Here is a 27,266-nt window from a genome sequence, read left to right on the forward strand (position 1 = left end):
ACTGCCCCAGACCTGCGCTGCTAACCCCAGAGCGCACGTTCCCTTTGTATTCCTGGCTAAGCTCCTCTGGAGACTGTTTGGATCATGCACCGAGTGACGGATTAAATCCAATTATTCAATTAAGGCAGCAGTTATAAATTAAACATATCAGCCAGGCGCGGTGGATCCGAGGATGTGGCGTGTGGCAGGTCTGCTCGCCAGCAAACAGCAGTGGCAAGGGCAGAGTGGAGGGATGGAGGGTCTACAAAGTGGCAGGAAAACCAGCTGAGAAGAAAATAAGTAACAAAAATAGCGAGGAAGCGCTTGAGAGAAAGAGTCCTGTCTCGAAATTCATCCTTCTGGAAAGAAAATTACAAAAACAGGGCAGAAGGGAAGGGGGGAGGAGGGGGCAGAGAGTCTCCTGCTACCTTTTGGTCCGATATCCCGAGGCTGCGGGGGTATCAAGCACATTCCCTATAATTCAATAAGAAAAACCTCCATAAAGGAAGGGACGTTAATGCACAGAAACACCACCTGTGTCAGGAACAGGCACTGCCCATTAATCACAGCTCCCCAATTAGCTGGGGATGCTGCCCTCAGGCACAGCCGCTCTCTGAACACACAGGGTGGCTGTTGTCTTTGCCGGAGCACAGGCTCCTTCCCACCTCCTTCCCGGCTCCTTCCTGGCTCCCAGCTCACAACGGGCTCCTCTTTGTTAACTCAAGGCAATGGGTTTGTGTTTCTGACAGCATGTTCCTTGTGCTTCTGCCCTGGCCTCAACAGCTCTTATTTCGCTGTCCTGTTTTCAGGCATTAACTGGGATGCACAGATGACTCAGGAATTACTGACAGGATCCAAAGGCCTGGGACTGGCAAAACAAACCCAGCCCAGCCTGCTGGAGCCTTGATTTTATGGATTCACAGAATGGTTTGGGTTGGGAGGGAGCTTTAAGTTCATCCAGTTCCAGCTCCCTGCCATGGACAGGGACACCCTGCACTAGACCAGGTTGCTCCAAGCCCTGTTTAACCTGGCTTTGAACACTTCCAGGGATGGGGAAGCCACTGTGAGTCCCCCCCCAACCTCGGGGACCTGCCCGGAGACAGCCTCAGATCATGGCTTTGGGGAACAGCTCGTCTCCCCTGTGGAGTTGGTGTGGGAGGGCAGAGCAGGTGGCATGTGGAGGGTCCTACCTGCCCCCACTGTGGCTATGGCGCTCTCCTGACCGATGATGTGCTCTTTGAGCCGCTGCTCCAGCGGGAACCTTCGCCGTTCCTCTATCTCCCTCCTGCGCTGCTCCTCCTGGAACTGTGGAGGGAAGAAAACATAGGGATCAGAGGCTGTATGGAGCACTGGGTCAGCACACAGTTTCCTCACCCCAGGGCGTCAGAGTCCTGCACAGAAACATTCCATGTCTCCGACACAGAACCAGAGCTCCACTCCCAGTGCAGGCAGGCAGCATCCCAGGGCAGATGCAGCTGTCTGGAAGCACCAGCCCAAGAGAGAGGAAATTTCTGGATCTGCTGGGGATGGAGGCTGGGATGAGTGGGAATGGGGATCCCACTCTGCAGCTGATGGGAAACCAGACCCTGTTCTGCCTCTGTACTAGTGTACTAGTGTGGAGGGAACAATGGCACTGCTCATCAGCTCTTAACCATTAGGAGCTGCTTATTTTGGGAAATAAAGCCATGACTATTCTACCTAGATTGGTTTTTCCCGCTCCACACATCTCTTGTTCAAAGACTCCAACCAGATCCTGCTGGGATGGCAGAGTGTCACTGTGCCTTGCTGGGGACACCAGACACTGCTGCTTTGCAGACAAACCCACAGCAGCATGCAGGACAGCCCCGGAAAAAGCTCCTTCCTCGGGACATTGGCTTCCTTCCACCTCCAGCTCACAAGGAAGCTGAGCCCTTCAGAGCTCTCTTATGGAGAGACCTACGGATTGCTTCCACCCAGAAGCTTCCATTTTCTAGAGCTGAAGGCTGAGCATGTGTAGAGCAGCTTACAGAGACACTGGACACGAGCACATCTCGGAGATGCTCGGGGACAGGATATTGGCAGAATCTCCAAGTGGGAGCAGGTCTTATGATGCAGGGAGCTTCCAGAGGCAAGAGGACAAACCTAGTCCTGCTGCATCCCCAGCAGTGCAGGTAGTAGGGTGAGGGGGGAGATTCTGCCCCTCTGCTTTGCTCAGGTGAGACCCCACCTGCAGTGCTGCCTCCAGTTCTGGAGATCCCAACACCAGAAGGACGTGGAGCTGCTCAAACGAGTCCAGAGGGGACCACAGAGATGGGACCTGCTGCCCACACTGCAGGGGATCAGCCCAGGGCATGGGGGGTTTCTGGGCTTCCAGCACATGTTGTTTTAAGGAAGAAAAGTTGAGAATAAAATACTTGAACTCTTTAGGAGCAGGAGGGGGAGAGTTGTCTGCTGGGTAAATGCTCTCTGGAGCCCAGTGCTGGTGAGGAAACCTGCCCCGAACAGTTTGAAACTTGCCTTGGTTTTTATGCTTAACTAATAGCTGGAAGAGAGAAAGGAAATATATCTCTGGAGCTGTTCCCGAGGAAGATGATTGTACTTGTATATAAACCACCAGACAGCCAAGCCAGCCCGTGATGAATATTGAGCTGGGGGGGATCTGGTGCTCCCGGGGTTTCATCCTCCCCGGCAGCCGCGTTCCACCGAGAGTCTTTGAGAATTTATTGCTCATTTTAATCACTGCTAGAGAATGAATAGGCAGAACTATTACGGGGTGGACACGTCCCATAGATTTTATTTACATATCCTTGTGACAGAATAACAAGGAGTTTTCATATGTATTTTTAATTTATTTTGATTTCCTTTATTCCGTAAAAAAACCCCCAGAACTCTGTGTGTGCTTTTCCTGGGCTTAGAGCACACTTGCCTGGTGTTGAGGGCTCTTGAGCTAGTTCCCAGTGCTAAACAGTCTGGAGAAATTTAAATATGCTCTCATGTATCCAGGGCTAAAAGGGAGAGAGAAGCCCTCTGTCATTGGAGGGGAAGCAGCCCCAGGACTGAGCTGGGTTCTTACAAGTCTGTCTTTGCCATTCAGGTCCTCTTTACCTCTGTCAGACCCATCTGGTATCCTCCCCTGTCTCCAACTGTGTTTACTGAAGGATTTTTAAGGAATATTTCAGCCAGAATGAGCACATAGTTGCCCTCTCCTTGGCCCCCTTCTGGAAGCAGTGGTGTGAGACCTCCTAACCTGGAGCTGGTGTCCACTTCATCCCACCAACAGGATGGACCTTTCCAAGAAAACAAGCATCCACCTGTGTCTCACTTCTTTTTCCATCCTGAACATCATGAGGTTGCTGGTTTAAACACATTTTATGACAAAAATGTCTCTTTCGGTTATTTGCAAAGTGGCTGTTGGTTAATCTGCACATAGCCCTCTATGTGGAGTTGGGGGAAGTGAAATCTCATTTTAACCCTTCTTTAAACCCACAAGTTTGCCTTAGACTGGTGCTCATGAACACCTGGATCCCAGGCCACAAGTCTAAGGATTGGCAGCTCTGGTTGTCTGACCAGGAATTTCAGAAAATACAGTAAAAACAGGCCCTGGAATTTACTGCATTTTGGCCAAGGGGTTACAGAGTAGAATGGGATTACTGGACCTGGGTAGGTCACTGGTGAGTGAGAAATGGAAAGCTGGAAGAGAAAGGACACAGCTAAAATACTTCAGAAGGGGTTTTTTTCTTTATACATCATGTTGTTAATTTTTACAGACCTCTTTTGGAAAAGGATGGACCTCTAGGGGTGCTAAGGTGCTCTCCATCACTTGCACCATAAAATCATACAATGATTTGGGTTGGAAAAGACTTTTCACATCATCAAGTCAAAGTGCTCACCCAGCACTGCCAAGGCCACCACTGACCCATGTCCCCAAGGGCCACATCCCCACAACTGTTATATACATCTTCTTTAAAACTGTTCTTGTAGTGGGAAAGGAAACCCAAATTGGCTGGAGTCTCAGGCTCACCTTCGCCTCTGACGCTCTCAGAAGGTTCATGACCTCCCCTTCACGGGCGTAATCCAGGGGGGTGTGTCCCATTTCATTCTTCTGCAGGGGGCTGGCACCTGATGGCACAAGAAATGAATAAGATCAGGGGCTCAGAGCTCAGTCTTGGGGCAGAAGGAGCAGGAAGCACATCCTGCCCGTTTCCGCTCCTAACCTTTGCTCTGGAGGGTGTCTGGATCAGAAAGGGACAATGTACAACCAGTGGTTACAAGCACGGGCATCCGGGGAGGAAGAAAAGGGATTGTCACTGCTAACAATTGGCTTGCCAGGGGGAATGAGAGAGCACATGGTCACCAGAAGGAAATACAGTCTCACAAAAGCACCCACTCCCAGTCCTGTGAGAGCCACCCGGGACCGTTACAGCTCCAATTGGACACGCTGCCCATGCAAGCTGGAGCTGAAGCTGGAGCCTGTGGACCAGCTGCCCCTCCGAGCCCCAGGAGCACTTCTAGGGGGAAATCACGCCCTTCTTTAGAGTTTCATTTAAAAAAAAAAAGTCAAAAACCCCCAAAGACTGAGGTTGGATGGGCACCCCACAGAAACACACCTGCATGGAGAGAGCTCCCCATCCCAGATAACGTGGACTGTGGCAGAGCACTCATTCCCAAACTGGTCCCGGTTGCATATGGAGGGAATCTCGGTGAGATCAGGAGAGGGGGGTACTGTGGAATAGCTAGAGGGGCAAGCAAAGTCTTGGGACTCATCTCTGACTCTCAGCATCTCAGGAGTTTTCTCTAAGGCAGAAGCTCACCACTAACACTCTGTGATCCCGTGACAACTCCTAACATCAAGAGTTATGAGAATGAACTTTCAAATCAGCCTCAAACCCCCCAAACCAGTGCAGGAACTGATCATCCCACCAGTTATCAAGCCTTGGGAAACAGCCTGGTGGGGGAAGAGACCATAACTGCGCTCAGCAGGTCCGGGATGTCTTCCACCCCAATCCTGTGGGGTGGAATTGCAATCCTGTGCAATTCACTCCTCCTTGTGCAGGGAGATTGGCCCAGATGACCCCACTGGCAGTCCCTTCCAACCTGAACCATACTCTGATCCTGCTGGAACCACGGGAGCAAGCCGAGTACCTTGGTACAGGCAAACCAAGCTGCTCCTGGGCCTTGGGAGAGTGTAGAGCACCAGGAGAGCTCAATATCAGCGAGCAGCAACCAGAACAGATGAACAAGTGAGGGGAGTCAGTGGGAGCGGAGCCGCAGAGATTAGCCATTCCTAGGCATTGGCATCAGGGATCTATATTTGCTTACAGAATGAAAAATGTGCTCCATAAACATTCGACACAGAGTAATTTCTATGGCAAGCCTTGTCTTCCCAAATAAAGAATATGATTGAGACAGGTGAGATTGTAATAAACCCCACTGCCGGGGCCGTCCACTCAATATCTGTTAAAGAGACAGTGCTCCCCTGATCCTCCCCCTCCCCAAAACCCACCCAGGTCTGTGCAGCAAGCAGGGGGCACGTTCCTGGCTGCTCCAAATTATGACATCCTTGAGGCTAGGCCTGCTCTTGTTTCCGATGGAGGGTTTGTTTGGCTTTCCCCTGGATCTATCAATAATGGCTCTCCAATATTGGCCTAATCCCCCTGTTAATGGCTTTGACGACTTGACTAATTGCTGCAATAATTGATAGAACCCGACTCCTATAACTGGTCGATTCCAACCTCGAGTACCGGCAGCAATAAAATATTATGCTGCCATAAATAACAGTGTCACTTGGCTTGCTAATAGAAGGTAAGAGTGGCCACCAGTCCATTGGCGCCCCGGCTGACCCCTCTCCCCTATCCCCACCTCCTCCCTTGCCCTCTCCCACCCTGTGGCCGGCTGCAGCAGCGGCTGAGGGGACGCCAACCTTCCGAGACTTAATAGAAGGCAATTTGTCACCTCCCACTCGCTGTCTGTGGCTGGAGATGGACACCTGGGCAGCACCTCGGGCTGTGCGAGCCCGTCGCCTCCTCCCACCCCTCCCTGCTCATATTAGGAGGCCCTGGCTGATAATATTTGATAAATAGCGTGGGGGTTCCCTCTCTGCACCCGCCCGGCGCTGCCACGCTGCAGCAGCTGCAGAAGGTCACTCATTGGGGAAATATGTTCCTGTCAGCAGGATCGAAAAAAGTTTAGTGGAGTGACAGGCCTCAATTTTTCAAATTTTATTAACTCCATCCTCTTAACAATTTGTCTTGAATTCCTTCAGATTCTGGATAACTGTCAATAGAGCTGGCGATGCAGCGGGCGCTGGTACCTGGGTCCTCTGCTGCTGTCGTGATGGGGGGGGTGACCAGAGGAGGGAGAGGTGGCAGGAGAAAAAGGAGGATGCCAAGGGCTCACAGAGGACTTGGAGGAGCATCCCAGCAATGCTCCCTGTGTCCTCAGCAGCCCGGGGACCCTGTTCCTGTCTCTCCATCCCGCCAGGGTAGAAGAGCAGCAGGTCAGAGCCTACTGCAGCCAGAACAAGGCTCACACTGCAGACAGACAGGATGGGGCACACAGTGGCATCGGTGACTCACATGGACAACCAGAGAGTGACACTGCTCCAAGAACGGACAGAGCATAGCTTGGGAAGGCCCTGGGCACCGAGATAAGGAGTCTTGAGGACCTTGTTTCACAGTACAACCAGATACTGTGAGAGCTCCTGCTCCTCAGCACGCCAGGATGATATCCATCATCCTTTCTCCATATACCCACACATGTGCAGAGCTCTTAAGTTCATGCCAAACATGATGTCACTGTCACGTTTGTCCCCAGAAATATTTTGAGAGGGATTTATTTGCTCCCCTGCCCTAAGGGGAAACTATTCCTAAGCGCTCTGACACAGACAGAAATGCGCTGCTACTTGGACTCTTATTGCTCTCACCACGGTGGGATGCTGGATGCCTCGATGCTGGGATATGATTGGTTTCTAAATCCCAGTCTCATAGGATTTTAATTACTGGTCTGGTGTGGCGGGGAGTGGAACTGGCTGCGGTCGGCCGGAGGGTCGATACACCGGCCCAGAACATATTGAGCCTCGGCGCTCGCAGACTCTATTGCACTATTTAATCATCTTTTGCAAAATTTACAGTGCAACAGAAGGAATCAATACGGAATTTATCACATTCCCTTGTAAATATGAGCATGGAGAGGGAGAGTGGATGTCAGGCACTCTGGCACGACAGCTGGCCTGGGTAGCAAACGTCTGGGAGCAAACCTCCAGGACAGACCACTCAGGGCAGCTACCACGCCTGTGACTCCCCAAAAACCAGCCCAGCCAGCTGCTGGGACTTGCATTCCCAGGGACAGCTGCAGCCACAGCGGCTGCATTTGTGTGCTGTGACCTGCTTGGAAGTGAAATGTTTTCCTAGCTGCTCTGAAGGAAAAACGGGAGGAAGCCACCCAGGTTGTGCAGAGCCTCACTCTGCACCGTGTGGTTTGCAGAGCCTGAGTCACAGAGTCATAGAATAGAATCAAGGAATTGTTTGGGTTGGAAAAGCCCTCTGAGAACATCGAGTTCAACCATTCCCCCAGCACTGCCAAGGCCACCGCTAACCCATGTCCCCAAGTGACACATGCACAGGTTTGTTATACCCCTCCAGGGATGGGGACTCACCCACTGCCCTGGGCAGCTGTGCCAGGGCAGGACAACCCTTTCTGGGAAGAAATTTTCCCAATATCCAATCTAAACTGTCTGTGGCACAACTTGAGGCTGTTTCCTCTTGTCTTGTCCCTGGTTGCCTGGGAGCAGAATCTGACCTCCACCTGGCTACATCCTCCTGTCAGGCAGCTGTAAGGAGAGGGGAGTTCTGCCCTGGGCTCCTGCTCAATCCAGGAGTGCAGCAAAACTGTGATGTCACCTTCTCAGGATGTGTTAAAACCAGTAACCGGTTGCTGGGGACCCAGGAGCCCGTTGCTCCCTAGGAATATCCTTTACCCTCCCTCTGGAAGGATGGACCCTTTCCACCTGGGATGCAACTGAAAACGCTCCAAGACACATTATGCTGAACTCAAAACTGAAAAAGACAGCATTAATTAGAACCTGTTTTTCCAGAGAACACCAAGAGCACTTTCGCTTTCTGATGTCCAAAGCCCACCCCCTGCAACACTGGCTCTGTAATTCGTTTACCACCACTCATCCTACTCACAAGATCTGCAATTACACTGGACTGAGGAGAGGAGTGTGCAGCATCACCAGCAAATGCACTGGGCTAAATTTACCAGCAAATACAGTCCAGGACTATTATAACCTGGATTATATTATTATAACCTGGATTATTATATATAGATTATTATAACTGGGTTATTGCTGCTTCAGCTAGTAAGTTTTCACAAATATATGTTCTGTCCTTCCTCTCTCTCTTTCCCCTCTCATTAGGGATGAGGGGCTCCAAGAGAGCTGAAGTGAGCCTTTGGACAAGGGCATGGACTTATAAGGCAAAGGGGAATGGCTTCCCACTGACAGAGGGCAGTGTTAGATTGAATAATGAGAAGAAATTCTTCCCTGTGAGGGTGGTGAGGCCCTGGCACAGGTTACCCAGAGAAGCTGTGGCTGCCCCATCCCTGAATGTGTTCAAGGCCACATTTGACAGGGCCTGGAGCACCCTGGGCTAGTGGAAGGTGTCCCTGCCCGGGACAGGGGGATGGAATTAGATGAGCTTTAAGGCCCCTTCCAGCCCTGTGAATTTGTGATTCCACTGAGGGTGTATTGCAGGAGGCACTTCCCATGCAGTAACAGCCTGGTCAGCCTGTGTGCTGGCTCTAGGAGGAGCTGGAAGCAAAGGGGATGATTTCTGATGATGGGAAGTAGAACCCAGGGCAGTCAGGGATGCCGAGAGCACTGGGGAGAATGGAGCACATACGGAGCCTGCTCAGGTTTGGCAGGAGGGGATGTGTCTGTTTCTGCTGTGGGATAGAGAGAGGAGAGGTCCCGACAAAAGGCATGGGTCAGTCTCTGAAGGAGGGAAATGCTCTACTACAAGGCAAGGATACGAAATGCAAGCCCCCACCCACCTATGTGCAGCAGCAGAGTAGTGCACTGCCACACAATGGTGTGAAAACAGCACTTCCACCCGTCAGCAGGTGACAGCTCAGCCAAGCCCTTGCTGCACGGACACACACACCAAACACACTGTGGAAAAGCACTTGGAAAAGCAATTTGAGATCCAAGAAAAATGACAGCTGAGCTGCTAAGCACCAGGGAAACCCTGTTTCTACACTTGTTGCTGTGCCCAGTTTCTCGGAGGTGTACAGGAGGAAGTGCTCACAGTTCCTGCAGCATCCTTTTCTGTGCTCTGTTTACTGGAACTGTAATTTACTGAAAGGTTACCACAGCTCATGGCAGCACAAGCCGGTGAAAGGTGAACGGCATCCCATGCCGGGAGGAGGGTCATTTACCTGCAGGGTAAACCCCTCAGCAGCAGCAGTGTTGTCCCTAGGTCTAAATCACAGAATCACAGGATTGTTTGGGCTGAAGGGACCTTAAAGCCCATCTCACTCCACATCCTCTGCCATGGGCAGGGACACCTCCCACTAGCCCAGGTTCCTCCAAGCCCTGTCCAACCTGGCTTTGAACATTTCCAGGGATGGGGCAGCCACAGCTTCTCTGGGTAACCTGTGTCAGGGCCTCCCCACCCTCGCAGGGAAGAATTCCTTCCCAATATCCCACCTAACCCTGACCTCTGGCATTGGAAAGCCATTCCCCCTTGTCCTGTCCCTCCAGGTCCTTGTCCCAAGTCCCTCTCCAGCTCTCTTGGAGCCCCTTCAGGCACTGGAAGGGGCTTTAAGATCTCCCTGGAGCCTCCTCCAGGTGAACACCCCGAGCTCTCTCAGCCTGTCCCAGAGCAGAGGGTCTCCAGTCCTCGGAGCATCTCCATGGTTCTGGTCTGTTCTGGACCCACGAATCAGTGCCTGTCTGTGCTCCTCCAGCTCTCTGCATTTCAGCAACAGGTTCTGGAGCAGAACCAGATGTAGAAAGGTGGTTGATGGTGGCTTGGCTCCATGGCAGGGTTACCCCACTGCCAGCAGAAAGCAGCATCTTTTAATGCTGGCTATTTAATTTAAATACTGACATAATAAAAGCTCCCTCTAAAATGAGGAGACTCCTGTCACCAGCGAGCTGGCGACCCTGCCTGCCTTCCTCCAAGCCAAACACAAAGCCCCTGGAATCGATCGTGCCTGCAGTAGCAACTGGTGCACTCTGTGGCTGTGAGTGCCCACCCACCCCTTCCCTAAACACCGATATTTATGGTGTCACCTCAGGTCAAGGGACTGTGAAATGTCACCAACAACTGCCCGAAAGGACAACAGAGCCGCCACTTCGTCTCGCGGTCTGCTGGGCACACACATGCTGACCACAAGGCAGTAAGGTCCTGGAGGGGTCAAGCGAGTCACTGAATGGGCCACAAAAGGCCAGGGACGCGGGGTGAGGGGCAAGTGCATGGGGGCTTCCCTTAAAAAACAACAGCGGGGCGGGGGAGATGGGAGCAGAGAGGGGCTGGGCGGTTAATGGCTTTGGCCCGAGGGCAGGGCACCAGCGAGGGAAGTGTGAGGGAGAGTAAATGGAGAGTTAGTAAAAGGCAGGTGTAGAGAGGGAGCAAGAGGAGCCTGTTCCATGTCAGCAACCAGGAACCATCCTGTGCATGAGTGTCAATGGCAGCACAGGGACATTACCCTCACAAAGGGCTGAGCCGTGTTCGATCTCCACACCGAGACCCTCGGCCGTGTATTCATCCCAGATTACACTGACAAGGAGGCAGGGATACCCCGCTTTGTTATCCCACGGAACTGGGAGGAGGGCAACACCCCCAGTCAATGCCATGAAATCCTCATGTCACGTGCCCATTGGGAACTCCAGCATCCAAAACTTGCTGAAAGGGCAGGGAAGGGTCTGCTGTCAGCCCAGCAGCTCAGAGTCCACCTGACAGAAAGGGGAGGCTTATTACATTTAGCAAATAATCCTCATAAATCCTCATCCTAATCATGGCTGCAACGGGTAAGTGGGTATTGTGGATGGTGAACCAGGATTAATCTGAGGAATGCTGTAAACTCAGCCCCAGGATGCTACCAGGGCTCCATCACTGGATGGAGATTCCCACTGGTGGATTGCTGTCCCCAGGATCTAAGCACCAGGACATGCTCATGTCTCTACAAGATGAGGATTTCCACTTGGAAACAAACCCTTAGTGTAGACTCTTGAACCTGATCCAGAAGGATTTCCACGGGGCTGGATTAAGAATGGAACAGTGATGAGTGACCATCACATTTTCTGGCTAAATTCTGAGTTTTCACTTTGATTTTAAACAATCCCTCCAGTTGTACCCAAACAAACACAGCCTCACAGACTGTTAAATGCTTTTTTTCCCAAGATTCAAGTGAGTTCTTTCGAGCTGAGATACTTTGCCACAAACAAAGAACTCTCTGTGAGCACTGGGCACAGAAGGGAACATTCACAGGGATGGCAGTGGCTCCAGGACAGACACAGAGACAGCTCTGGAACAAAAAGAACAGTCCTCTCTGTGAAGTGAGGCTTGGATTGGAATAGCACTTGGGGAGCTGAGCAGGGCACAGCTGGAGAAATAAGTTGGACTTACTCCTTGCATTGATTCATTCAGGATGGAGAAATTTTTTAGTGCCACCTTCACTTACTTCCACCCCTATTTTACCTGTACTTCCTATAACCATGGAGCTGCCTTGGTACTTTCAATGAACTGGTAATACACACGTTGTGCAAGGAGACTTTCCAAGGCAGAAATGAGGAGCTATTTTTGTAGAAGATGTTATTCCAAGTGATTCTGCCCCTCTGTTCTGCTCTGGTCAGACCCTACCTGCAGAGCTGCCTCCAGCTCTGGGGCACCAACATCAGAAGGATGTGGAGCTGCTGGAGCAAGTCCAGAGGAGGTCACGGAGATTCTCGGGGGGGCTGGAGCCCCTCTGCTCTGGAGCCAGGCTGGGAGAGCAGGGGGGTTCAGCCCAAACCATTCTGTGATTTTATGATTCATGCCATGCCACATGGGAAACACTCCCCAGCCTCAAGAACCACAGACTCTCTACACAGATCTGTTCCCAGCACTGCCAGGACATGGACTTTTCCAGCCCTTCAACCCTACTGCCACTCTCTGTAACACCCCAGAGTCCCCTGCACTCCCCAGGTCTGTGCATTCACAACCCCCTGCTCCAGCAGGTAAAGCCCACTCCACTCCTCCTGTGGGCACCTCTGCCCACAACTGTGGGATCCCAGGGGTCTTGCTAGAGCAGTTCCTTCTGACTGCCAGTGCCCAGGCCAAGCAACAGCTGAACACGTGCCACTGGCCTGTGCCACAGACGTGCAGTGAGTCTGATGCTCTGGGACCCTGCTGGGTTCCGTGTTCATGCAGTGCCTACACGTGCTGGGAACATGGAAGGGCTCTTCCATGTCAGACAAGTGTTCTGGATGCCACATGGGCCAATGTTTTCATCTGAACATTTACCAGCCGCCACATCCACACACTCCCAGTTTTCAGAGTAGCCGCCTGCTGTTCCACCTCCCTTCCCTGCAAACATCCCTGAGGAACCCTGCCTTTGTAATAGGTTTTCTTTCAGTGGCTTTGTTTTTGGGTTAATTTATGGCCAGGAGCTGGGGTTCTGGTATCTGGTAGGCTCCCAGAGAAACCCTGACCTGGAGTTCAGTGCTACCGAACCTCAGCCTTTCACTTGTATTTTTCTATTTCTACTCTTTGTGAAAGATAACAAGCATATAATACAGATGAGTATCAAGGTTCAATGTTCCCACAATTACTTTTTCTTATCCCTTCTGGGGATGTTTAGCCATCACAGATGCTACTTTCCATTATCTTTTTAGTTGCTTTCTTAAGGAATGAGCCTTATGTGAGCATGTCATACCATTATCCACCCAGAATTAACTCCTGAGATGCCCACACCATGCAGATGACAACACTCCTCGGATTTTTGCAAAAATCAGCATCTGGCCAGCCAGACTCTAGGGAGTCTGTCTCTGGCAGGGCCAGGCTGGGGCTGTGGCCACTTGATGCTGCCCCTGGCAGCAGGCACCTGAGAGCAGACACAGCACTGCTGCATCAGGCTCATTCTGAGCTGGCCTTGATGGCCTTTGCAGGGAGGGGAGAAGTTGAAATTGTTGGAGCAGGAGGAATGATGGGGAAAAAGGCCATTGAGTCTGGAGGAAAGCAGAACTATAGACCAGCTTGGTGGTCTGAGGAACAATGTGCCAAGGTAAGAGCACTGAGACGGTGCAGGTACACACTAGGCAGACAGCAGCTCTGGAGAACAGTCACAAATGTCATCCCGGGAAGGAGCTGCAGGAGGATACATATAAAAACAGCTGTCACGGCAGCACATCTCTATTCTGTTAGCTAAATGCATCTTCTTATTCTACTCCACCAGTGCTGATGAGCTTTTTCCCCACAAAGACAGTCAAGCATTGAACAGGCCGCCCAGGTGAGTACCCAAGAGAGGAGAGTGAAGCAGGATCCACGAGGGGAAGGGCTTTGTGATTTAACTGTGAGGACCAATAACTGCACAAGGTAATTCCTACCTATTCTCACAAGAGCTGCCCAGGCACCAACAGTACTTAAGCCTCCACCATTTCATGTGGGTACCAGCACCTATCCCATGCCTTGTCTACGGGATGATCTCTAAGGTCCCTTCCAACCCAAACCATTCCAGGACTCTGTGATTCTATGGCCATTGAACTGCAGAAGGAAACAGAAGACTCGATGATTAAGATGAGGACAGCCAACAAAAGTACACGAGAAAAACCACTGGAGATGAATGGGAACACAGAAACTAAAAAGCAAAGAGATCAAACCAAACAGTAAATCACACCTAATTGTGACAGTGACACAGCGGGGGCTGTGTCTGAGCCTGACAGTTCTCTGGGATGGGCTGACTCAGAAAAAGTGCTCCTGGCCCAAGAGCTGGGTGGAACTGCAAAACTCACCTGCATCCAGCAGCAGTTTGACTGTCAGGTAGTCGTCAGCCAGCACGGCGTAGTGCAGAGCTGTGCAGCCCTTGAAGTTGGCTCGGATGTTCAGACGGTTGCTGAAGTCGTCCTCCCGGGTGACAAGGACTGGAGGGAACAAAGTGTGAAAGCTCAGCCATGGGCAGGGACACTTTCCAATAGAACAGGCTGCTCCAAGCCCCCGTCCAACCTGGACACTTCCAGGGATGGGGCAGCCACAGCTTCTCTGGGCAATCTGTGCCAGGGCCTCGCCACCCTCACAGGGAAGAATTTTTTCCCCATATCTTATCTAAATAATTATTTCAGCAAACAGAATTGGAGCTGTGAGAGAAGAGAGTGCTGCTCTGCTATGGCTTGACCTTCAAGCAAATTTCTGATCCTGGGAGTGCCCAGCAGCCCATGAGTCTGGGCAGGGCACAGCTCTGCAGGAAGGGTCTGCAGCACCCATACTCTCTTGTAGCTGGTCTAAGGGTCAAGCTTCAGCAAACCTGGATTTTAAGTCCTTTGCTCTAGTCACCAGCAAAAAAAAGGGAGAATGACCTTTTACAGGGGCAGATAGCGGCAGGACAAGGGGGAATGGCTTCAAACTGCAAGAGGGCAGGGTAAGATTGGATACTGGGAAGAAATTCTTCCCTATGAGAGTCGCGAGGCACCAGCACATGTTGCCCAGAGGAAGTACTACAGCACCCAGCCTCACCACAGAGCCTGAGTGACAGTGGGGCTGGTGTGTGCTGTCTCCTAACAAATAAACACCACCCACCCAGTGGGCCAAATCCTGCTCCTGGAAGTGTGCCCAGCTCCCTGGTGAAAGAGTCTGTACCCAAAACTCAGCAAACCCAGGTTCAGGGACAGGGAGAACTTCCAAGCGCTCTGAGCACCTTATACTTTGTCATGGCAAAGCAAGTGGAGCTGGAAAGTGGGTGGCCCGCAGGGACATCTCCATGGTCCCTCCTAAGAACCAGTGACAGATTTCCAGAAGATTTGAAAAGTTCAGAAGAGAGAAACACTGTGATGAATACCTGATGCTGCCTGAGCCCAGCATCTCCGCTAATGAACCGCAGTCCCTCCAGGAAGATCAATTAATGCCCTGGCTCCTTTCCTTCCCTGGGTCCTTTCTCCAAGCACACAGGGTGAGTATGTATATTTATTTATTTGTCGTCATTTCCTACCCAGGGAGGAGCAGGATAATGAACTGCGTGCGTCAGGGAAGATGAATCTGAGATACTAGGGAGCAGTGCAGTAAAGAGATTAAAGTGTTATTATTGTTGGGTTTTTTCCCCCATGGTCCGTTGTGACAGCTCGGCCGTCATCCGTAAAAAATGTCTCCAAGAGAGATAATCATCGGAAACTCAATAAAGCGTCAGGGGAAGCCTCGTCCACCATCAATCACTGGGTGCCTGGAAATTTTCAGCCCTCTGTCTCCCTTCCTGCCATCCATATAAATGTCTGTAATATATTTTGTGCAGTGGTTGTGGAGCATACCCTCTCGATTTGGATGTTTTTATGAAAAAATATTTATACACGAAATATGTAAATGACTAAAAAAAAGAGAAAAAACAAAGGCAGTTTCTCTCTCTCTCTCTCTTTTTAAAAACGCAACTGAATTTATTCTTTTTAATAAAACATGTCAACCAAAGAATTAATGCAACTTCTTACAGAGTGGCCTTATCTTTTCTTCACCCCAAAATATATAACATTATAGAGGGATGAATGCAGACAAAAACAATTAACTTCCTTGGTTGATATACTTTGTCTTAAATAAAGTCTATGTACATGCATTATGTATTGGCATTCCATTGCTCATTTTTTAATGTTGTTTCATACATTTTGCAATCCCTGCTATAGGGATCTGATCTATGTATGCTCTCCCTCCCATCAAGGAGCAGGTCTGCTGCTGGGTCACAGTGAGGGATGAGAGCAGGGAGCTTTTAAAAATATAAAATAACGCCCTGTCAAAGCTGTCACCTCACTGATCCATCTTCTTAACTCAACCTGTGCTTTATGAAAGGTTCAAATATTACACCTTCATTAGGCTTTCATAGAGCTTTTGTCTCTTAGCACTGAGGCAAAGCACAGACAGGCCAGTGGACAATGTCACCAAGTGTCAGCGGCAGCCGGGGCTGTGTCACCCACAGTGTGGCTGCAGGACCAGGGAGTGACTGTCCCCCTGTGCTGGGCACTGCTGAGGCCACACCTCAAATCCCGGTTCAGTTCTGGGCCCCTCACGACCAGAAAGACACTGAGGTGCTGGAGGGTGTCCAGAGAAGGGCAACAGAGCTGGGGAAGGGTCTGGAGCACAAGATTGATGAGGAGCAGCTGAGGGAGCTGGGGGGGCTCAGCCTGGAGAAAAGGAGGCTCAGGGGGACCTTCTGGCTCTGCAACCCCCTGACAGGAGGGGGGAGCCGGGGGGGGTCGGGCTCTGCCCCCAGGGAACAAGGGACAGGAGGAGAGAAAATGGCCTCAAGTTGTGCCAGGGGAGGTTTAGGTTTGATATTTGGGAAAATTTCTTCTCAGAAAGGGTTGTCCAGCCCCGGCACAGCTGCCCAGGGCAGAGAGGAAGTCCCCACCCCTGAAGGGATTTAACAAACACGGGGATGTGGCACCTGGGGACATGGGCTAGTGATGGCCTTGGCAGTGCTGGGGGAATGCTTGGACTCAATGGTCTGGCAGGGCTATTCCAACCTAAACAATTCCACAATTCTATTCCATGACTCTGTGACTCAGGCTCTGCAAATTACACAGGCAGAGTGAGGCTCTGCACAACCTGTGTGGCTTCCTCCCTCAGAGCAGCTGGGACAAGGTTTAACTTCCAAGCAGGTCACAGCACACAACTGTGTTGTGTCCTGGGAATGCTGTCCCTGGGAATGCAAGTCCCAGTGGCTGACTGGGCTCTGGCAGGGCAGTGGGGATGGCTGGGACACATCCCAGGATCGGGCTCTGGCAGGGCAGTGGGGATGGCTGGGACACATCCCAGGATTGGGCTCTGGCAGGGCAGTGGGGATGGCTGGGACACATCCCATGGCTGGGCTCTGGCAGGGCAGTGGGGATGGCTGGGACACATCCCAGGACTGGGCTCTGGCAGGGCAGTGGGGATGGCTGGGACACATCCCATGGCAGTCCAGCTCAGATGTGAGGTCAGCAGGTCAGCACAGCGCTCGGATGGGGAAAAGGCTTCTGGAATGGGGAAGGAAACAGCCAGGAAATTTTAGGAGGGTTGGGTCCTGCCAGCATTCCTGCCAGGTTGGAGAACAGAAGCATGCCTGAACATGCAGCTGGCTGCTGCGAAGCACAGCTGGGCACCAAGAATCCAGACAGCCCCCCTGAGATTCCACCAATAATCACAAACCCAAGAAAATTTAACCACCATTTATCGTTGGAAGTGGAAACAGTCTGGGAAATTTAAATTGGCCTGTGTAAACAAAGCAAATGTCTGAGCAACCTGGTCTAGTGGAAGGTATCCCTGCAAATGGCAGGGGGTTTGACTGGATGGGCTTTACAGGTCCCTTCCCACCTCAACCATTCCATGATCCTGTGATTCTGAGTCTGCCTCAACATCCCAGTGATGGGGATAATGAAGGGGGGAGATTGGAACCTGAGACATCCACGAAGAATAATCATAATGAGATGACGTGACTCTGCAGAAAATGTCCTTGTTTCCATGGAAAGGCTTCCAGGGCTGAGAGCTGGCACTGATGCCTGCCCAAATCCAGCAGCAGTCACTGCAACCAGTTACATCATTCAGCTTTATTTCAATTGGCCAAGTCTTTCTGCATTTTGTATCTCCTGACAAGATCTGGATTAAAGCTGCTGGTGGAATACACTGCCTTGAACCCTTCTCCTTCCCCAGCATGTGGCTGCATGTGGGTCAATGGGATGACGTTCCTATCTATGACTTTGTATTATGTTCTGGCTATATAAAACCAATTTCCCTCTGGGAAGTTGAAGGATTGCTTCTACATACCATCTACATAAGGTTTCTTTCCTCTTTAGACACACACTCACCCACATACCATCAGCTACTTTGCATTTAAATGGAAGTTAAATGCAAAGCTCTAAAAAACCCCCACAAGGAAAAAATATTTTGGGAGCTGAAAAGCAAATGCTGGTAGCTGCACAGAAACTATCTTACCTTCCAAGGAGTGGAGGCCCTTTTCTTTAGCAATCTCATACACGCTGCTGAAATCATCACCAAGGTTTGGATCTGCATTAGCTGTGAGCAGGGCCTTCACCACACTGTCACAAAACAGAAGGAAAGTAAGGCAGAAGCAGGATATGAGGAATTAAAGTCCTTCAGAGACCGAGAAGTGCTCAGAAAGCCCTCCTCAAATGTTCCCAGGGATGTTAATATGTTAATATTGTTAAGAAACCACAATTACAACTGAATATTCAACAAACAGGATTCCAGCAGCATATTTTAGAATGAATGAGATGGGGGAGGCACTGAAAGAACAGGTGACATCATAGGGATATGCAGCTCTCCCAAGAAGACCTGCACAGAACATGCCCTGAGCACATGGCATTCCCAGATGCAGATCTCGGCTCCAAGGTCACCCCTGTCCCTGCAAGAAGGAAAATTATTGTAACCTATATTGGTGCCATCCTACCACCACAAAAAGAGCAAGCAACTTCCATGGGAAGCAAGTCTGCAGGAAGCCCTGAAGATGATCAGAGAGCTGGAGCACTTCTGCTATGGAGACAGGCTGAGAGAGCTGGAGGCAGCACTGCAGGTGGGATCTCACCAGAGGGGAGGAGAGGGGCAGAATGCTCTCCCTCGTCCTGCTGCCCGTGGTGCTGGGGATCACATGGTTGGATTTTGGGCTGCTAGCAAATGCTGCACATTATGAAGACACTGCAGCAGGACAGAACCACACAGCACACACTGTCCAGGCAGTTTTGGTGTGGAAGTCCTCAATCTCTGCTTCTGAACCCAAACAATCATCAGGCCAGAATTAGATTTCTCACCACTTCTGAAAGCAGCTTGAAGCCAGTTAATTCTTAATTTTTTTCCCAGGGTTCAAGCTTCCCATGACAACTAGACAGTAACTCGTTTGTTAGCATTCATCAGCGGTGACACGGCTCACAGGCTGACAGCGCCGCAGCCTGACTGACACGTATCTGCGGGCTCTGGCCTGTCAAGTCACATCTGGAATTTAACTTAAGCTTCTCTCTCATTTACCCTATAAATGCATTAGCAGAATCAGAGGTGGTTATTTTATTCTTTGAAGATGGTGCAATAGAGGCTGGCTCCTTACCGGCACCAGTGCGCTCCTCACCAAGTCCAGAGTCCCATTTAGTGAGCACAGCACCAGGACAGGGGGCAGGAGACAGAATCACAGGAATTGTTCAGGTTGGAAAAGCCCTCTAAGACCATTGAGTCCAATCATTCCCTCAGCACTGCCAGGGCCACTGCTAACCTAAGGGCCACCACCGTTTAAATCTCTCCAGGGATGGGGACTCCCCCTGTGCCCTGGGCAGCTGTGCCAGGGCTGGACAACCCTTTCTGGGAAGAAATTTTCCCAATATCCAACCTAAACCTTCCCTAGAACAACTTGAGGCAGTTTCCTCTTGTCCTGTCCCTTGTTACCTGGAAGAAGAGACAGACCTCCACCTATATAATACAGCCATTGTATAAACTCATTCCCTCCAGTATAAAGCCATTCCCGCAGTATAAAGTCACTCTCCCTGCTATAAAGACATTCACAGAATCACAGAATGGTTTGGGTTGGAAGGTAGTTTCAACCTCCCTGCCATTCTTCCCAGTACAAAGCCATTCTCTCATTTAAACAGGATAAAGTCATGGAACCACAGAATCATTTGGATTGGAAAACCCTGTGACACCATTGAGCCCAACTGTTCCCCCAGCACTACCAAGGTCACCACTAACCCATGTCCTCAAGTGCCACATCTACATGGCTGTTAAATCACTTCAGGGACAGGGACTCCACCACTGCCCTAGGAAGCCTATGCCAGGGCTGGACAACCCTTTGAGGGAAGAAATTATGTGCCTCAATTAAGCCTTTGACAATCTTGCCCTAGCAGCTGACTTACTGTGATCCTTGCACAGACCTACAGTGATCCTTGTATCAGCTCTTCCAACATCCCCACCAGGGAGCTGAGTCTCTGATCACTCAAGTCCTTGGAAGTACAGGCTCTGACATGGTCAAACCACCCTTCTGGGACCCCATTCTTATGGCTGTCACCACCAAAAAGATCCCTCTACTCCAATTTTAGCTCACAGGCTAAAATATCTTCAGGTCCCTGCATCTGCCTCATTTTAAGGGAAATGATCCCAAGTCCCAGTGTAGGACTTTAATCCACAACCTTGTAGCCCATGGGTGAGCTTCAGGTACCGAGTGAGTCTTACGGTAACACAGGATGACTTGCCATTTTCTTGATAACTCCATCCATCTTCCTTTCCTGCTCTCAGTGACTACATAGAAATGAATGTCCTTCCCAGGCACTCCATCAGATATCACCTCTGTGTGCTCTTGGACACTCAGGAAGCCCCTTCCTCTTCATCCTTCAGCATTCTCTGGGCAGACCTTTTGTGAGAAGCTGAGCAGAGGACCACAGCTGCTACATGCAAGGTGGTGTAAGAGTGATGTGGTGGGTGATGATGGCAGAACTGCTCTGCCCTCTCTATGAACTACCCCCTGCACCATATTCACCCCGCGGTAAGAAACATTCCCGTAGCTCTTACCATAGCTGGAAGGCTCAAGTTTAATAAGCACAGATATCACTTCCTGGCAAACTCTGCTCTTCCAAAATCCTGGCACTGGTCTAGTAACAACACATCACACATCCAGGCTCTCTCTCCAATCATCTTTCAATCTCATCTCCTGCTTTTGGGATGTGCCGACCCCTCCAGGCACTTCTCCATCAGTCAGACATTCCTGGAATCACAACTATTGATTGTACCTATCCAATTTGCAGGTAATGGGACATTCAAGCAAATTAGGCTGTAGGAGAGGTAACAGCGCCATCAAAACGCAGAGGAACTGCATTCAGTGGCACAAAGCATGTGAATGTCCCTGGAACATGGAAGTGACTTGCAAAATCAGGAGATTACAGGAGCTCCAAGAGAGCTGGAGAGGGACTTTGGACAAGGGGTGGAGGGACAGGACAAGGCAGAATGGCTTCCCACTGAAAAAGGGCAGGGTTAGAGGGGATACTGGGAAGGAATTCTTGGCTGCGAGGGTGGTGAGGCCCTGGCACAGGGTGCCCAGAGAAGCTGTGGCTGCCCCATCCCTGGAAGTGTCCAAGGCCAGGTTGGATGGGGCTTGGAGGAACCTGGGCTAGTGGCAGGTGTCCCTGCCCACGGCAGGGGAGTTGGAATGAGATGAGCTTTAAGGCTCCTTCCAAACCCAAACTACCCTGTGATGAGTGAGTTTTAAACAGCGGATTCTCTGGCCAGTACACCTCCTGAGTTCCTCCTCTTGCTGCCAGGCATTTGGGCAGAACAGCACCCCATGCCAGATCCTAGAAGGAGCCGGTGGCTGGCTGGGCTGCTCCAGCCTCCCTCATAACTCACCTGTGCTCAACAGCCTCAACAAGCTGAGTTTTAATTTGCTGATCAAGTTTTGATTGGATTAGAGGCAGAGCCTATTCATCAGCGTGAATATAAATCTGAATTGACCCTGGTGATGACTCAGAGGGCAATGCTGGGCTGGAGTTGGCTGGGCAGTTCAATCGATTGGGGAAAGTGCTTTCTGCTTGTAATGGCCGGACCAACATATTGTTCAATAAATAAATACACATACACAATGCAGGGGGTGGGAAATCAATGACAAGATGCATCAGGAGAGGCGCTGTGCCTGGGCCAGGGCGCCGGCAGCTGGGGTTGGTGAACCAAGGAGGCCGGTGATCCCCCTGACCGCGAGGCACCGGCACAATGCAGGCGCTGGGCGCGCTCGGATACGCGGCTGCCCCGAGCTCGTGCGGGAGCCACAGCTCCTGCCTGGACACAAAGGGGATCCTTGTGTGGCTGTATCTTAGCTGTGTAAAACTCAGTAGGGCTGGGAGGAGCTGCTGCTCGCACTCCAGCCCCTGTCCACTCTTTTTTTTTCCCCTGGATGAGGCTAAACGTGGACGTGTGCCTTCCCAGGAACATGTGCACGCCTACCCGTGGCACAGAAAGTCAGGCAGCCACAGCATTCCCTCGCTCTGTGGTGGTTCATTATTGACCTAGATGAAAATGACTGACTCCTCAAACAAGGATAAAAAGGGACTATGAGATCCAAAAAAGCCTTGCTCCCTGCCTGGGAAAACAAGCAGAGAGGCCATTTCCGTGGCTTGGAGAGGTGCAGGAACCTGCTAAACTGACAATATCTCACTGTGCCTGACCTACAGGACATTAGATGCTGTTAATCCCTGAAAAGAGGGGTACTCGTGCCCAGAGGTCTGAAATGGGGACACAAGGCATTGGTGTGGGGAACAGTTGCAGGAACAGCTGAGTGGACACTGTTCATCAAAAACACCCAGAAAGGGAGTGGTTGAAAGCCAATGCCCCAGTTTGTAGGATTCAGCCCTCCAAATGTCCTGCCATCACAGCTGAAACCCATGTCCAACTCCTCAACCTTCTGACAGGTGACACACTCGGCCGTACCCGCTTCCAAAGGCACCCAGATATTTCTCCAGCTCCACTGCAGACAGCTCTGAATGACTTGCCTGAAGTGAACGGAGTGAAAAACCCCCCATGGAACAGATGTATGTACCTAATATAGATAACAAGACTGCGCCAGTTCATCATGTCACTGCCTGTAGACAGGGAACTGCTCCAGATCAGTTACCCTTCACCAATCTCAGAACAAACCCACTAGAATACCACTGTGTGTGAGGAATTGTTATTACCAGTATAAAACACCCACACAGCACGTTCAGTGCATGTGTGGAAGAGGCACAGGCGCCAGTGATGCCCAAGAAGACAAAGCTCACCTGACCTGACAGTGTGCTGGCAGCCCAGAGCCCCCCTGGATCCTGGGCTGACCCCACAGCAGGGGCAGCAGCTGAGGGGGGGCTTTTGCCCCTCTGCTTCACTCTGGTGAGACCCCACCTACAGTGCTGACTCCAGCTCTGTGGAAGCAAAAGCAGATTCCAGTGTCTTTTAGAACTACTCAAATTCATCCCACTGGGACTCAGAGCTTCCATGATGCTCCATGCCTTAGTTTCCCTCTCCACACAAGCAGTTTTCAACCTCAGAGACGGTTGAGAGGATGATTCAATATTTCACTGTCATTTTATTTCTGCAGAAACGATGAAAACTGGACTAGCTGGATAAAGAAAAGGTCACTACGCTACAAAATACAGACACACAGCTAAGTTCCTACCTGCTTTGAGGTTTAATTTATGATAGCTGTATTGCTTATTTTAACAAATGCACAAACGCCTCAGTATGCATTTCATTAAAGCTTAATTACTACAAATATGCCAGAGCTATGGTAAATTCCCCCAGCAATGGAAGTTACAGCACAAAACCTTCCTCTGCTCCTGTTAACATGGTCACAGCTGATATGTCTTTAGCCCATAACCCAGTTACAACCCATATCATCTTCATGGAGCCAAGGAATTTGGACCTTCACTCCCTCTCACATAAAAAAAGGAACCCTAAATGTCCCTCTGCACTAGATCCACCACTGTATCTCCACTCACAGCTAGGAACTAGTCTCCCCTATCTGTGAGAACACAGTGGAACACAATGCCTTGCCACGTTTTGGATACAAGACATTTCCAAGAGGAAGAAAATGACCGTTGTTTTGTTGTAAAAAAGAAAAGACAGACCCTAAACTTGCCTTCCAGCACATAGGATTTCATCTTGTAGCTGATGGCAACTGACAGGAATCATTAAAGCAGTGCCTCTGGAATTAAATTAAACATATGGATTGGGGCTGTCTAATTGGAAGAGTGAGGGCTGTGAAAATTGGGAAACATGACAAAGCTAAAGGACAGGTCACAGAAATCTCCAGCAGTACAGTGGAGACCGAAAACGACTTTCTTCTCAGAAAAACACCTTTGGAAAGGCAGTCATTTGGGGCTGAAGGCTTCCTTTTTCTTAGCTGAAACCCCCCATCTCAGTTCCCAGCATCCCAGCCCTTTGAAGCTGTGCTGAGGAACCTGTGCAGGTATCAGCAAACTTAAAAGTGGAAGTGCTGAGAGAGCCAGTGAGTTAAACGAATTGGAATGACCTTGGTCTTGTTGCAGGCAAACAGTACCTGCAGGTCCTGCCATCTCTGAGCCAGGGACAGCCCCAGCTCACCTCTCCAGAGCCTGCTGGGCTGGGGGGCTAAGGACCAAAAGTCATAACAACTTCAAATCCACAAATTGGGCAGATTACGCAGGCAGACAGCAATAGGACAAGGGGGAATGGGTTCACACTGACAGAGGACATGGGTAGATGAGATACTGGGAAGAAATTCTTCCTTGTGAGGGTGGTGAGGCCCTGGCACAGGTTGCCCAGAGAAGCTGTGGCTGCCCCATCCCTGGAAGAGTCCCAGGCCAGGTTGGACGGGGCTTGGAGCAACCTGGGCCGGTGGAAGGTATCCCTGCCTGTGGCACTGGGGTGGAACTGCACAGGCTTCAAGGTCCCTTCCAACCCAAACCATTCCACGATTCTGTGATTCTATGAGATCAGCTGCTGAGGCTGAAGAAAGCAAATTTAGAGCATCACACTCTAAAAACAATCCTGCATCCTAGTGCCTCTGATTCCTCCCCTCCTCAGTCCACCCCAGGCACAATGTCTAGTTTGGGTTACAAAGCTCACCCTGTGGACTATGCAGGGAATTTCAAACCCTCTGTGGTCTTGTTCCAGCTCATTGCATTTCCCAGACCCCACTGTGGACATTACAATGCTAGAAACAGGACCAAGGGCCAAAACCTCATCTGGCACAATCCCAGAGCTGCTACACCAGGAGCAGGTCTGGCTTGCATTTATGTTTGCCTCCATAAAGGATGGAATCACAATCACTAAGGTGGGAAAAGACCTCTAAGATCATAAAGTTCAGCTGTATCTAATTACTCTTCTGCTATATGGAGACAAGTCCTACAGTGCTTCAGGTACTGAAGGACTTCCTAATTTTCAATTAAAGTCAGTATTCATCCAAAATGTGGGAAAAATAAACAGAATTTGCCCAACAGAGCCAAAAGCTTTTTCTTTTGGCCAGGTACACAGCTAAGGCAGATGTGGTGATGGCTCTGCCCTCTCAGCAGGGACCAACCTGAGGACTGCACATTTTTTACTGCAGAGATGTTTTCATTAGCATTTCCACTTGATTTTAGGCCCAATTTTAGGTAATTATTGTCCCACGAGCAGCCTTTCTCCCTGCCTCCTCTTAGCCTTTGCAACTCGGGAAGCCCTGTTCTGCTCCACCAGTCACTCGGAATGGTCAACAGTCGTCACACTCCGCTGCTGACCATTGTCCACTGGGAAAGGTGGGAGGCTCCCGAGCCAGTCCCTTCGCGGACGGGCAAACAACGGGGCCCGTTGCTGCTCGGACATCAAAGTTAAACAAACAGCCCCGAGCCCCCACCTCTGGGCCTGTCCTAAGGAGCTCCCCGAGGAGGTCACCACTTTCAGCTTGTCATAGCACACATCAAAGTTTGCACCACACACGAACTCGGCACACGGATTGGAATCGTGTCGCCCGAGAGCGGATATTCAGCCTTTGTGCACTGCTTTAATCCTGTGTTTTCCCAAGTAATTAGGCTTTTTTGCTTATGAACTTGTGACTAAGTAAAGCATCCCTGAGAGGTTGTAACATCAAAGCTCATTCTCCCGTCTGTCCCACGTTTTCCAAAATTGGATTTCTTTTCCCCCTTTTTTTCCTTAAATAAAAAAAGCTAATTGAATTTAGTTGTAGACTGAATATATTTAGGAGTGTCTTTAAAAGGTTACAAGAAGGCAGAGTGATCATCATGGGAACTGCAGAGAGAGAGCACAGCATTCAGGCTTTTTGCTCCAGAAAGGCCTGGATGAAAGCCCCAGCCATGGCCCCACCAGTGAGGAGGGACACAACAGCTCTTATGGGAGTGATTTTGGATGGTGGGGTGTCCGACTACCCACCACAATGACATCCCACAGGCACAGGATCATCAGAGGCCAAAACCTGAGAGCTGCTGTGGAACGGCACCATCAGTTCAGACGTCACGTCCCCGGGACTGAGGAGCAGCCTGCCCCAATCCCTCACACCACAGACTGGGCACAGCAGCAGTCACAAGCTCCCTTGGGTTAAGCTCCACAGCACATCCCAAACTTTACGGGAGCTCACTGTGGGTTGAAGTGCCCCAGTGAGGATGTGAGACACACGTACCTGGAGTTCCTGCTGATGGCTGCCACCATGAGAGCCGTCCAGCCCAGCCTGTGCCTCGCGTTCACATCCGCGCCTTCCTGCAACAACCTGGAGGGGGGAGACACATGGTCAGGAAGCAGACACGTGGAGAGCATCCCAAGCATCCCAGATCTAATGAGGGAAAGCAGAATGTTTTACTGTGCAAGCACCTGCTCCAGCACAGCCCAGAAGACCCTACATGAAGTTGATTCAATCCAGTTTCTCACAGCTGACCAAACTGAGATGAACATCCAGGAGACAGCAAGCCCAGTCCTTTCAGAGGCTGCACTGCCAACATCTCGTTTTCTTTATTGTGTATTTCTTTATTTTTTATTTCTTTCTTCTATTCAGTCTAATTCCTGAAGAACCAATCAGCAGCAAAGCTGATAAACCCAAATTCCAATGATGTTTGGATCCTTAGGCTGCAGAGCACCCATTAGGCTTTAGAAGCAGCTCAGTGGATCTCCAAAGCCCACGTCACCAGCAGATATTTTGCAGTTTTCTCACACAACATGAGAACAAATAAGACAACCCCCAAAAATATGAGGCACCAAACTATCCCTGGTGCTATGTACCCAAAATTTTCTCAGCCTTTCTACAAGACAATGGCAAGGGAGAGGTTCTCACAGCAGCTAATTTAGATCATCCTAAAACAAGTACTGAACCCAGACAGAATGAAATTACAGTTCTCTCTGCAGACCACAAGGAAAGAGGGAAGTTCAGAATTCAGACACAAATTTTACAGTGCTCAAGTTAAATGAGACAAGCTCTGAGCCCTACATGTCCATAGAATCACAGAATGATTTGCAGAAGGTTTGGGCTGGAAGGGACCTTCCAGATCATCTTGTTCCGCTCCCCCTGCCATGGGCAGGGACACCTTCCACTAGCCCAGGTTGTTCCAAGCCCTGTCCAACCTGGCCTTGGACACTTCCAGGGAGGGGGCAGCCACAGCTTCTCTGGGCACCCTGTGCCAG

General features: G+C 50.5%; 1 protein-coding gene across 1 annotated transcript in view; it reads right to left on the minus strand.

The window, feature by feature from the left end:
• Positions 1-27,266, minus strand: part of CLPB (caseinolytic mitochondrial matrix peptidase chaperone subunit B) — a 53,358-nt gene that overhangs the window by 16,909 nt on the left and 9,183 nt on the right. Inside the window, exons 3-7 of the mRNA XM_051779398.1 lie at positions 26,275-26,361; positions 18,102-18,205; positions 13,952-14,080; positions 3,980-4,077; positions 1,170-1,284 (exon numbers count right to left, since the gene is read on the minus strand). Coding sequence (XP_051635358.1) covers positions 1,170-1,284; positions 3,980-4,077; positions 13,952-14,080; positions 18,102-18,205; positions 26,275-26,361 — 533 coding nt within the window. The remainder of the gene's footprint in view (positions 1-1,169; positions 1,285-3,979; positions 4,078-13,951; positions 14,081-18,101; positions 18,206-26,274; positions 26,362-27,266) is intronic.

The sequence above is a fragment of the Manacus candei genome, unplaced genomic scaffold (assembly GCF_025592945.1).
Source record: "Manacus candei isolate 608988 ecotype Guabito, Panama unplaced genomic scaffold, ASM2559294v1 h1tg000014l, whole genome shotgun sequence".
Lineage (NCBI taxonomy): Eukaryota > Metazoa > Chordata > Aves > Passeriformes > Pipridae > Manacus > Manacus candei.